General features: G+C 35.8%; 3 protein-coding genes across 5 annotated transcripts; 2 read left to right on the top strand and 1 right to left on the bottom strand.

The window, feature by feature from the left end:
* Positions 1 to 750: 750 nt before the first annotated feature.
* LOC129296172 (uncharacterized) lies at positions 751 to 6,877 on the top strand. Its single transcript, XM_054934761.1, has 4 exons — positions 751 to 930; positions 1,357 to 1,429; positions 2,223 to 2,326; positions 6,353 to 6,877. Exons 1-4 carry the CDS (start codon positions 751 to 753, stop codon positions 6,875 to 6,877), a joined length of 882 nt encoding a protein of 293 aa, XP_054790736.1.
* Positions 6,878 to 7,737: 860 nt separating this feature from the next.
* On the top strand, positions 7,738 to 8,661 carry LOC129296167 (uncharacterized). Its single transcript, XM_054934755.1, has 2 exons — positions 7,738 to 7,914; positions 7,999 to 8,661. The coding sequence occupies exons 1-2, from the start codon at positions 7,770 to 7,772 to the stop codon at positions 8,628 to 8,630; spliced, it is 777 nt and encodes a 258-aa protein (XP_054790730.1). The 5' UTR covers positions 7,738 to 7,769; the 3' UTR covers positions 8,631 to 8,661.
* Positions 8,662 to 8,668: 7 nt separating this feature from the next.
* Positions 8,669 to 11,173, bottom strand: LOC129296168 (chaperone protein dnaJ 8, chloroplastic-like). Of its 3 annotated transcripts, none has more exons than XM_054934757.1 (4): positions 11,116 to 11,173; positions 10,571 to 10,985; positions 10,273 to 10,341; positions 8,669 to 9,438 (listed from the first exon to the last, which is right to left on the bottom strand). In XM_054934757.1, exons 2-4 carry the CDS (start codon positions 10,784 to 10,786, stop codon positions 9,253 to 9,255), a joined length of 471 nt encoding a protein of 156 aa, XP_054790732.1. In that variant the 5' UTR covers positions 10,787 to 10,985; positions 11,116 to 11,173; the 3' UTR covers positions 8,669 to 9,252. The 3 variants fall into 3 exon arrangements, with proteins under 3 accessions (XP_054790732.1, XP_054790733.1, XP_054790731.1); XM_054934758.1 differs by having other exon boundaries at positions 10,571 to 10,764; positions 11,116 to 11,143; XM_054934756.1 differs by lacking the exon at positions 11,116 to 11,173 and having other exon boundaries at positions 10,571 to 11,109.
* Between the last annotated feature and the right edge of the window lie 71 nt (positions 11,174 to 11,244).

Here is an 11,244-nt window from a genome sequence, read left to right as displayed (position 1 = left end):
TGGAATGTGGTGGGTGGGACCTCCTGTTTGTAGACTTATTAAGTACATTTTCTTGAACCTCCCAGTTGTTGCTAATCTTACTAAGACGTTACTTACTTTGATCCCAAAGAGAGACCCTCCTAAAACTATTCGAGATCTCTACCTAATTAGTTTGTGTAATGTGGTGTATAAAATAATTACTAAACTGGTTACTTCTCATATGAAAGTTTTCTATCGAGTATTATCTCTCCGAATCGGTGTTGTTTTGTTCCTAACAGACATAGTTTTGATAATATCATAGTGGCTCAATAATTGCTTCATTCTATGAGGCATACGAGAGGGAAAAAAAGTTTTGTGGCTATTAATATTGACTTCAAAAAAGCGTATGATTGAGTTAATTGGAAGTTCTTGCAATCTTGTTTGAAGGAGTTACAGTTCCCTAGTCATATGGTTGAACTGATTATGTGGTGTGCCTACTTTTATGCAACTTCTTTAGAATGGCAAAAGGACTGATTCATTTACTCCTACCAGAGGGGTTCGTCAAGGAGATCCCATCTCTCCTTACTTGTTTGTTATCTGTATTGAGAGACTTGCTCATCTTATTCAGCAAGGAATGGCAAAGCAAGAATGGAAGCCTATTAAGTTAGGTAAAACTGACCCTTCTATTTTCCCACTTTTTTTTGTAGATGATAGTTTACTTTTTGCAGAGGCTTCTATGGCTCAAGCTATGGTTATAAAGGATTACTTAAGTGCTTTTGTGCAAGCTCGGAAATGAAGGTGAATGCTAGCAAAATCAAAATGTTTTTCTCTAATAATATTCATAATTGCAAACGTGAAGAATTGAGTTCATTCTTGGGTTTCTCTAGAACAGATGACTTGGGTAAATATCTTAGTGTAAATCTCCATCATAAACGGGTTACTAAGGAGACTTTTGGTGAAGTGGTTGATAAGGTTAAGAAGTGACTCTTTAGTTGGAAGGCCTCTGCTTTGTTGATGGCTAGAAGGGTAACTCTTGTGTCATCTATCACTTCGGCAATCCCTTGTTATTCCATGCAAACCTTATTGCTTTCGATTAGCACTTGTAATTCCTCAGATCGGTGTGATAGAGAATTCATATAGGGTTCTATAGATGAAAGAAAGAAGAGCCACCTTCTTGCTTGGGATAAAGTTTGTGAATTGAAGAAATATAGAAGACTAGGTCTTAGATATGCAAGAGGTCAGAACCAAGCCTTTATGATGAAACTCGAATAGAATCTTATCAAAAAGCCTGATGATTTATGGGTACGTGTTGTTAAAGCTAAATATAAGTATGCTACGAATCTTCTTCCTATTATTGATACTGAACACTTTAGTTCTAATGTTTGGTCGGGAATTAAGGGAATCTGGCATATGGTTGAGGAAGGAATTAAGATGGCAGGCAACAATGATATTCGATGGAAATGGGAACACGGTTTGTTTACTATCAAAACTGCTTATAATGCTATTTATCCATCCAAACAGGACACCAGTTTCTCTTGGAATAGAATATGGAAGCTTACAGTTCCTCAGCGATGCAAGACCTTCCTATAATTGTGCTCTCATGATAGGCTTCTCACAAATGTGGTGAGGTGCGAGAGGAAGATGACAAACGATAGTACATGTTCATGTTGTTTACTGCAGAATGAAAATTTGATGCATGTTCTTTGAGATTGCCCACTAACTTATGAATTATGGAGAGGTATGGTGAAACCTGGGAAACGTCATATATTTTCTCTCTAGGCCTAAAGGATTAGTTAAGGTGGAATTTAAGATATTCTGGGAATGAGTCAATTGAGGATTAGAGTGCCATGTTCACTACTATCTGCTGGCTCTTATGGAAGCTGAGGAATGCTTGAATTTTCAAAGGCAAGTCTATATTAAATGAAGGCATCATGACTGAGACATTTGCAGTTCTCAAAAGCTTAAGGGATTTATCTCTTCAAAGCAGGAAGTTGAACTGGTTTGGAATCAAACCAAGAAGTGAGGCAAACCAATAGCTTCCACCCCCTAAGATTGGTTCATGGTTAATGTAGATGGGTCATATATTCTTACTCTTATGAAAGGAGGCTGTGGTGGTGTTATTTAAGATCACCAAGGCAATTTTATTTAAGGCTTCACACACAGTCATGCCGTTATGGATAGCTTCAACATGGAGACTTGGGCTATACTAATAGGACTTAATTTTGTTTGGGAATTGGATAAACATATGATAATTATTGCCTCAGCTGCACAGGAAGTGATGGAGCTTATTAATGGAGGAGATTTCAATCTTCAGCAAGACAGGTTGCCATTGGAAGAGATCATATCGATGCTTCAACAAGAGTGGAAAGTCTCTTTCATTTATGTGTATCGCACGGCCAATAGAGTTGTTGATTTATTAGCTCGGCAAACAGCTCAAAAATGACCAGGTTTCTATAAACGTAGCATAACTCAGGATATTAATTTGCTTTTGGATTTAGACTGTATTAGCATGAGCAGCTAACCTGCTGCTTGTTTTGTTATAAAAAAAGATTATAATTTCATATTTTAATAAAAATTTATCTTCCTTATTTCTCTTTACCCATCTTGAATCCTATCAAGATGAGAGTGTGCCTGAAGGTAAGTATGAAAAATACAACCCTTCTGATATGCACAAAGAGTTTCAATTCAAGTTAGGCATGGAGAGTTTGCTTCACTTAGTTTAAGGATGCACTAAGAGAATATGCCTTACTTTAATGGATGTGAAGCTTATAAAGAATGATGAGGTGAAGTGTCGAGTTAAGTGTGTACAAAAGAAATACAAATGGTTAATTCTTGTGAGTAAAGTTGGTGATCAATTGACATATTGTTTAAAGACATTTGGGTCTAAACACACATGTGAGCTGTCCATTAATGGAAAAATGGCTTCTTATAAGTTGATTTCAAGAAAGATAGTTGGCATTGTGAAGGCAAACAAAAACATTAAACTGTTTGATATTATTGTTGCACTAAGGGACTGTTATATGGTTAATGCGTCTATGTGAAAGGCATATTCAAGACAAGGAAAAAGGCAAGGGTAACAATTGATGACAATTACAAGGAGCAATATCATAATATGAAAGATCATTATAATGAAATTAAGAAATGCAGCTTGTAGACAACTATTTGTTTAGTGACTATAAGACCATAAGAGAAGCCACCTACATTTAAGAAACAAACGAGAGGGGTAGATGAGGATGCAACATTAACGAAGCTGACAAGAGAAAATACAAATCTTAAATGTTCAAGTTGTGAGAAGTAGGGACACAATTGAAGGACTTGCAAGGATCTCAATAAGCAACCTGCAATGAAGTTGAGGCATTCTAAGTCCATTAATGCAACTCCTCCAGAGAACAATCAACCTTGATTTCCAATGTCAACTTCTTGTAGTTATGGAAATGAGATGTTTTGTGGTACATGTTTTATACATGGGATGTGACTTAAATGGTTTTTGGGATGACTTTTTGTGTTGATTGTCACTCTAAAGATAGGTTATGACTTTATGTGCAGTGGCAGCCTCAAGACTCAAGCTCAGTGGGGAAAAATAATTAGATATAAAAAGAAAGAACAAATGACAGTAACCATTATTCAGTAAAAAAAAAAAAAAAGACAGTAACCATTATCATATCATAAACAAATACTAACTTCAGCCAAAAAAAAAACTTTAGCAAAAAAAAAAAATCAAATACAATCCATTAGATGAAGATAGAAGGTAATTTTCTCATATTTTTTCAATTGAGATAATAAAATATTATTTATTTATTTTAGATAGTTTAAATCCTCTATTATGTTCCATCCATAAAAAAATAAAATAGTTTATTCTATGTCGACTTCTCTACATTGTTGAGCAGGAAGCATAAAAAGAACAATTTTAATTTCCTTTTTTATCGAACTCACAAGCTATGCTTTTTCTGGTCAGATCCGTTTGATCTCAATCTCATTCAAAGCTAAATTTATCATTTGCAAATAGGGTCTCCATAAGAGATTGCACATCTTCTATGTTGTCCTCATTGGGAATGAATTGAAATTTAGCATGTTTGTGGAGGGATAACAAAAAACCAATGTTTTAAAAAACAAATCAGACAATAAATCAAAAATATTAGTGAGTTACGGGTCTCATGATTCAACCAGTTAGACTGATGGTTGAATCAGTAATATAATAATTAAATAAAAAATAATATTTATATATATATATATATATATTTAAAAACAGTTTAAAATGATTCAACCACTTTGAGTTTTGAATTTTTGCTTTAGATCTTCAATAACCACTCAAATCAAAGTAAGTCAACTTAGATTAACTTTCAGAACAAGCCAAATAATTGAACCAAATTAATTTTTTTTTCTCTAAATGACTGATCGACTGGTCTAACCATTCCGGTCTTCAAAGTTCAAACATTATAAAAAAACTATATCTTTTGCTGAACAAGCGCGTCCCCCTTGGTCCTTTTTTTATTTTTTATCTTTTCCAACTTTTCCTATCATCAAGTCAAGTATATCACGTGGCCCTCTGTTTCTATATAATAATGGGAATTTTGCTCTGAATCCTTCTGTGCCCAGAAGCCCTTTCTCCTTCACCCACATCTGCTTCCCTCTTCGCTGCCGGTTGGGTTGACTTTCTTTGGCTTGGCCCTTCTCCCAGATTTGCTCATCGTTTGATACTCAGAGGGTTTTTGTTTTTAATTCCAGGTCAGCATTTTATTATCCGACGTAACTTTTTTTATTTGATTGAATAGATGAAATTTTATTAAATAAAATATAGATGACTTGAAGCAACAGGTCTGTATAAAAATCTCTCCAAACTTAATGGCGTTAACACATGCTAGTATTTTTAACACTGTTTGTACCACATCAAAGTCCTTCTAAAAATATAAAAATTAATGTTGTAGATAACAAAAACTATAGGAATTTGGAACATTAAAAAAAAGTAAGAGGCTTGTATCAAAACTTTTGCAAAGTATAGGGATCAAAAATTATATTTTCTTTTTTATTTTTGAAAACTATTTTGTAAACCAATTTTTACAAACTATTTTTTCAAAACAAAACAAAATAAAAATGTATTTGACCATGTTAATTTTGAAAACAATTTTAAAATTTAGAAAATGATGGATAATGATAGTTGCTAGTGGTTAATAATAATAGCCTATGATACTTATAAAAAAAATAATGGCATATGGTTGATCATAATTGAAAATAATTTATATTAGTCAAATATAGTGTGCTTTAAAAATAAAAAAGTGAAAACAATTGTAAATTGTTTCCATCTTTTTTAAAAAACAAAAAATGAGAACCTTTTGAAAACATTTAAATGCAATATACTTACTAAAATAATTTTTTATTTTTTTTAAAAGAGATCAAATATGCCCTTAATCTTGTCTACTTAAAGTATTTGTTTTCTTATTAAAATAAGACATATGAATCTATTATATATTATTTATTGCCTAAAAATTATTATTAATATTTTAAAATTCATTTGTTTTAATTTAATTGGAGAAAAGTATATTAAATATAATAAAATTAACAGCTTAAATATTTAAAATCCCTAATTTGGAAAGAAGGGTATGGCCTCCTTAGTCTCTCCAGCCAAACTAGGAGTAATTGCTTAAAGATACATTTTTAAATCAAATTAATAGACCATGGATTTTAAATTTGGGATAATGACCCAAAAAAAAAATAAAGAAAGAATTATAGTTAGGTCTCAAAATATTGAATTAATAACAATTAAATTCCTGATAAATTTTTTTTTGAAAAAGAAGTTGAAAATATCAATCAAAATAATTACACATTAAGAAGTTTCAATTATAAATAAGTATTTAAATATTAAATATATATCTAATATTATAACAGTATTTTCTGTTTGTAACTGTTTAAATTGATATTTATAATTCATTTCTTAAAAATTTTTGTCAAGAACTTTATTATCATTAATTCAATCTTTTGGGAATTGTCATTCTCCCAAAAAAATATCACTTATCATGAAATGCAATAATTATTATTCAATCCCCAGCCTGTGTCATTTTGGTTTTTGACAAAATATCATATTTGTTATCAATGATTATTATATATTAAAAAATGACTACTGATTAAAACAAAATAAAAAATAATTAATTTTTTTTTTGTAAATTTATTTATCAATAAAGTATAACTAAAGTAGTCATGTTCATTATACATTGAAATGAATTTCCCAGTATACCCAGCATGTCATTCTTTCAATTTCATTTTGAAAATTTGGTTTGACTAATAAACTTAATAAATCGTATGTATAAGGCCTAATGTCAGGGTCGAGGGACGATGAATGGATCATTAAGATTGAAATGATACTGCAATTCACGAATGAAAACAACGTAAAGACGTGCAGTATTTGGAGGGTTCCAGAGAAACTACGAGTTACAGGCCTCAACTTGTAGCCATGGGACCCATTCACAGTGGGACCGAAAGCGAACTGCAAATCATGGAAGAGACCAAATGGCGCTACATGCACCATCTTCTTTCGCGTCCCACTGGAAACTTGCAGTGCAAGACCCTTAGAAGTTGCTGTGAGCTCCTGATAGGCTTTGACAGTATAATTCGAGCCAGCTATGCCGATGGGGAGACAATGGAATTGGGAGCAGAGGAGCTTGCCAGAATAATGCTACTTGATGGCTGCTTTCTCTTGGAGCTTCTGCTCAAACTCCAAGAAAATGTCATCACAGATCCGCCGCTCCGTCACAATCAGAGTGATCCTTCTCTGGATTTTACCGACGACAAGAAAAAGATCTTGCGTGTTCTCACTGATCTTACGCTGCTCGAGAACCAAATCCCTTTGCTACAGAAAAAGAACTTTCTCCTGAAAAACTTGCCGAGTCACACTTTGAATGCAAGGTTGCCAACTGTCACGGGCTGAGAGTCTGGTGCAGCACACGACGCCTGTACGGCGTCTTGGAGGATCCCATAATCCTCAGGACAAGCCTTATCACATACGAATTACATTGGTTTCGCCCTGCCATGGGCTCATCAGGGAGGCGGCACTAGCCCCCGACCAGTTGTGCACTCAGTCCGAAGACTGAGGCAGAACACCTCCAATGCCAATGTCATCCTCTTTACCCATATTGTGCGAGGCTAACCAGCGGATCGTTCATTACATTGGTCTGTACACGGTCACGGAGATATCATCCGTGACATTCTCCCACACCCAATCTAGCACGCCCTCGTGCTAGGGGAGAAAGACTCCGCCCAAAGATCATACGTACAGTACTGCCACAAACACATCAGCTTACTGCTGAGTGGCCACCCGAGTCCTGCACTCGTCGGACCCACTCGCACCCGCGAGCCAACAGGAGTGGAGTCGACAACGGCCAACCTTCCCGTCCGAGTCCCCACTTTTGGACCCACCTGCTCGGAGGCCTTTCTGGAGCGGTGCCGAGGTCGACCAGTGCCAACGTGGAACCCCACACGCACACGATAGTAAAGTATGTCCTGCTCTGATACCACTCTGTCATGGGCTGAGAGTCTGATGCAGCACACGGCGCCCATGCGGCGTCCTGGAGGACCCCATAATTCTCAGGACAAGCCTTATCACATACGAATCACACTGGTTTTGCCCTGCCATGGGCTCATCAGGGAGGCAGCACTAGCCCCGACCAGTTGTGCACTCAGTCCGAAGACTGAGGCAGAACACCTCCAATGCCAATGTCGCCCCCTTTACCCATATTGTGCGAGGCTAACCAGCGGATCGTTCATATCATCCGTGACACAGCGCTGGCTTCTCCAAGGGTGTTTCTCATTTCCTTCATCTCATGCACTCGTGCTCCCCAGATCCCTATGACAAAGACGTGACATCCATGAAAGCTAAACAAGAACTGAAGCGCTGCGCCACGGAGCTCCAAGCTGTGGGACTCGAAATTCATTCCACTGCGCAAACCATTATAAACGCTTCTACCAGTAATGTTGAAGTAATTTATCTTCATTACTATTGAATTATCACTTAATTAGTAATTCACCTTCAAAATCTCGCTCATATTGCAGACAACAAAACAGGAATTGTGGCTTCTGCACTGAGGGAATTTGTGGAGAGTTTCGGTTTTTATATAGATTTTAAGCAAAGGGATCAAAAGCTGATAATCCCGACGCTGTGCATAAAAGAAGGAAAGGAAGAGAAGTGGAGGAATTTCATTGCTTGGGAGCAACTCGGATTAACAGGAATCAGCTACAAGTTCAACTCCTACGCGTATTTTCTCAAACGCCTAGTCTGTTCTGTTCAAGACATCCAAATGCTTAAATCAAAGAACATTATTGTAGCAGATGAAGATTTTGGGATCAGCGCCCAGAAATTACTGGCCTTGTTCCAGATTATCACAGCCGGGGCTGAAAATATGGATAACAGATACAGTGCTATGTGTACGCAATTGAACGCAGTGAAGCAGCATGGTGTCCCTGTGACAGGATGGTGGACCATGAAGTGGCATCATTCCCAGCGTTTGCTGGAACTGCTAGGACCTCGGATCAGATACACCATCAAAATCCTATTTAGGCTTTTGTTTAGCAAGTACATTCGTGACACGTGGATGCTCCTCAAAGTTGGGGCAGCTACATTTCTTCTTCACTACTATTCAGACCATTTACACATTGAAAACCATTATGCCCCAGCTGGCCATTAAGAGTTAAGAAAGGATCAGAAAAGCATGTGGGGCACGAATTCATGTCACTTTCTGAAATTTCTAATAATTTTACAGCCCTTGTCTGTAATAATTATAATTCATAGGTCATGTCAACTTCACTTGTCACTCTCTCAAGTTTCAATAATTTACAAGAATAATATATATATATATATATATATATGACATGATATAGCACCTAGCCTAGCTGATGGGAAAACATAACCAAATGAAGAAAATGAAAGTATTGACTTGCCCTTTTGAAATGTATTCATAATTCATATATATATACACAAAAAGTCACTTGCTCACTCCGCTCTAATTATTGATCAGATGAGAGTGACCTTCGACCTACCGACACTATATACAAACACCAACCACTCCATACACATTGATTCAACTTTGAATTAGGAATCACACCAACCACCATATACATATGATCTTATCTGATCAACATTTGAATTAGTAAGAACACCAACCACCAAATAGATCTGACCTGGTGGATCCAATTTGACTTGAATTAGTGAGGACATCAACCACTAGATACATCTCACCCCAACTTGAATTGGTTGAGGATTAACATGGCTTGTGAAGTTTGAGAGCCATCAAAGCGACGAGAAAATGATCAAATGTAGGGATTAATATGAGATGAGTAGTCCCGGATTCCAGCTCCTTCCCATCCCATCCACTCTTCCCACAAGTCCCAATCAGGATCGTTCATTCCTCTCATTGATTCATCATTCTCTCCATCTTCATCATCACCATACATTTCACTTCCATTTGCTCCTCCTCTCAAATTCTCCATCACTATCTGCTTCCATACGTTTTCAACATAAGTTGTTGCTTTCATTCAAATTCAACTAACCAACAATAACATGACCAAATCATACATATATATATATATGTATGTATGGCAGATATGTGTAAGCCTTGGATGAGATAAGTTTCATTCACTTAACCATTCCATTACTGTTCTCTTTCAACATTAGTTCCAACAATCAACTGCAAATTTGTTCAACAATTAACTCCTATTCACTTCTTCAATCTTCAGCAGCTTCATTTTTCACATAAACATAAAACCGCAAATTTGTCAAAGCAAGACGGATGTCTAGTAATTATATATATATACATTTATATACTCTCTCTGGTCTTAATTATGGGGCAAAATTTTAAAGACAAGCATAATTATAGGGCAAAATTGTAGTGCTTAAACCTCCTTAATTGCAATAAGTTATTGGCATCCTTTGAATTCCTATACATCAATTTATTATAGTAATAATCCCAAAAATGGGTAAAATTGGAAATTTATGTATTTTTAACAAATCTAAATATATAATTAAGACCAAAGGAAGTATATATACACATCAAATGACTGATCTTATCTTCACTCTTATGGTTCTGCAATGAGTAATGAATCATACGTGCCACTGATGCAATATTAAATATTCAATTCGCTACAAAAACAAAAATATGACAATCACAGAACAGCCATTGAGTTGGATAAGGAGCTCCTTCAGAAGCAATAGTTCTCTCTCTCTCTCACTCTCTTTCAATTTCAATGGAGTGCAGAGAAAATGATTAACCAATATTCAATTCACCTACAGAACTATGAAAATTCTAGAGAGAAGGGATTAAGATAACTCACATCATAAGCCTCATTGATTTCGTGAAACTGTACACCACAATTGCTTCCTCTGCATACATCTGGATGGAACTGATGCATAATTTTTTTAAAAAAAAAAAAAAACAACCAATCAGTATTTTCCATTGGAAAAAAGAAATCCCAATATAACCAAACCCTAGACATTGGTGAGACGAATAACTTTAAAGTGTAAACCCAAGAACGAAAAATCAAATTGGAAGCCAAATATCAAACATCATGCGTGCATACAACAACCTAAACTTCTGGATAACAATTATGGCACTGAGATTGAGAATCAAACCTGCAAGGCAAGCTGTCTAAAAGCTTTCTTAACCTCAGATTCAGAGGCACCAGGCTGGATTCTTAAGGTCTTATAAGGATCCATCACAGAAGAAGAGGAAGAACAAGAAATCTTAACTCTGTTCAATCGCTTCTGCTTCTTTTCACTGTTTTTAAATTGAATCCAGGAAGAACATGACCTGTTACTACCAATAACTCCAGCAACGGAAGCAGCCATTGTAACTCGTCAGAAATCACCAAAATCAAAAGAGAAAAAAAAACCCACAAATACCCAGAAGAATCTTTGGCTATAAATAACAAAGCTATGATCTTTCTGAAGGAAGATTTTATTTAGAATGGATCAAAGGGCACGCACGTTTATTTGGTCTTTGATGGAGACGGCGTGTTTGAACTCTAAAATGTGGCTTCCTTGAAAACTAAATAATATAATTGAGGAATAGATCAAAGGATAAACAACAAACTCACTAGAATCTAAAGACGAAGGCGAGATATTAACTATCCGTCGAGAAATAATGTTGATTGTTTAAGAGAGAACAAAACTCAGACCTTTTATACACATGTAGATGAAAAATTGCTGACGAAGAGAGAGATTCCTGGGCTTTATCCGTTTTGTTTCATAATTGGTCTGAATTGGATGCGGAAGATTGTTCTTTCGGTTTATTTGGAGGTATATTC

Source organism: Prosopis cineraria, unplaced genomic scaffold, assembly GCF_029017545.1.
Source record: "Prosopis cineraria cultivar Desert tree isolate PC_DT_omini unplaced genomic scaffold, ASM2901754v1 PC273, whole genome shotgun sequence".
Lineage (NCBI taxonomy): Eukaryota > Viridiplantae > Streptophyta > Magnoliopsida > Fabales > Fabaceae > Prosopis > Prosopis cineraria.
Note: the sequence above shows the minus strand (reverse complement) of the source record. Positions and strands in the feature narration are given on the sequence as shown.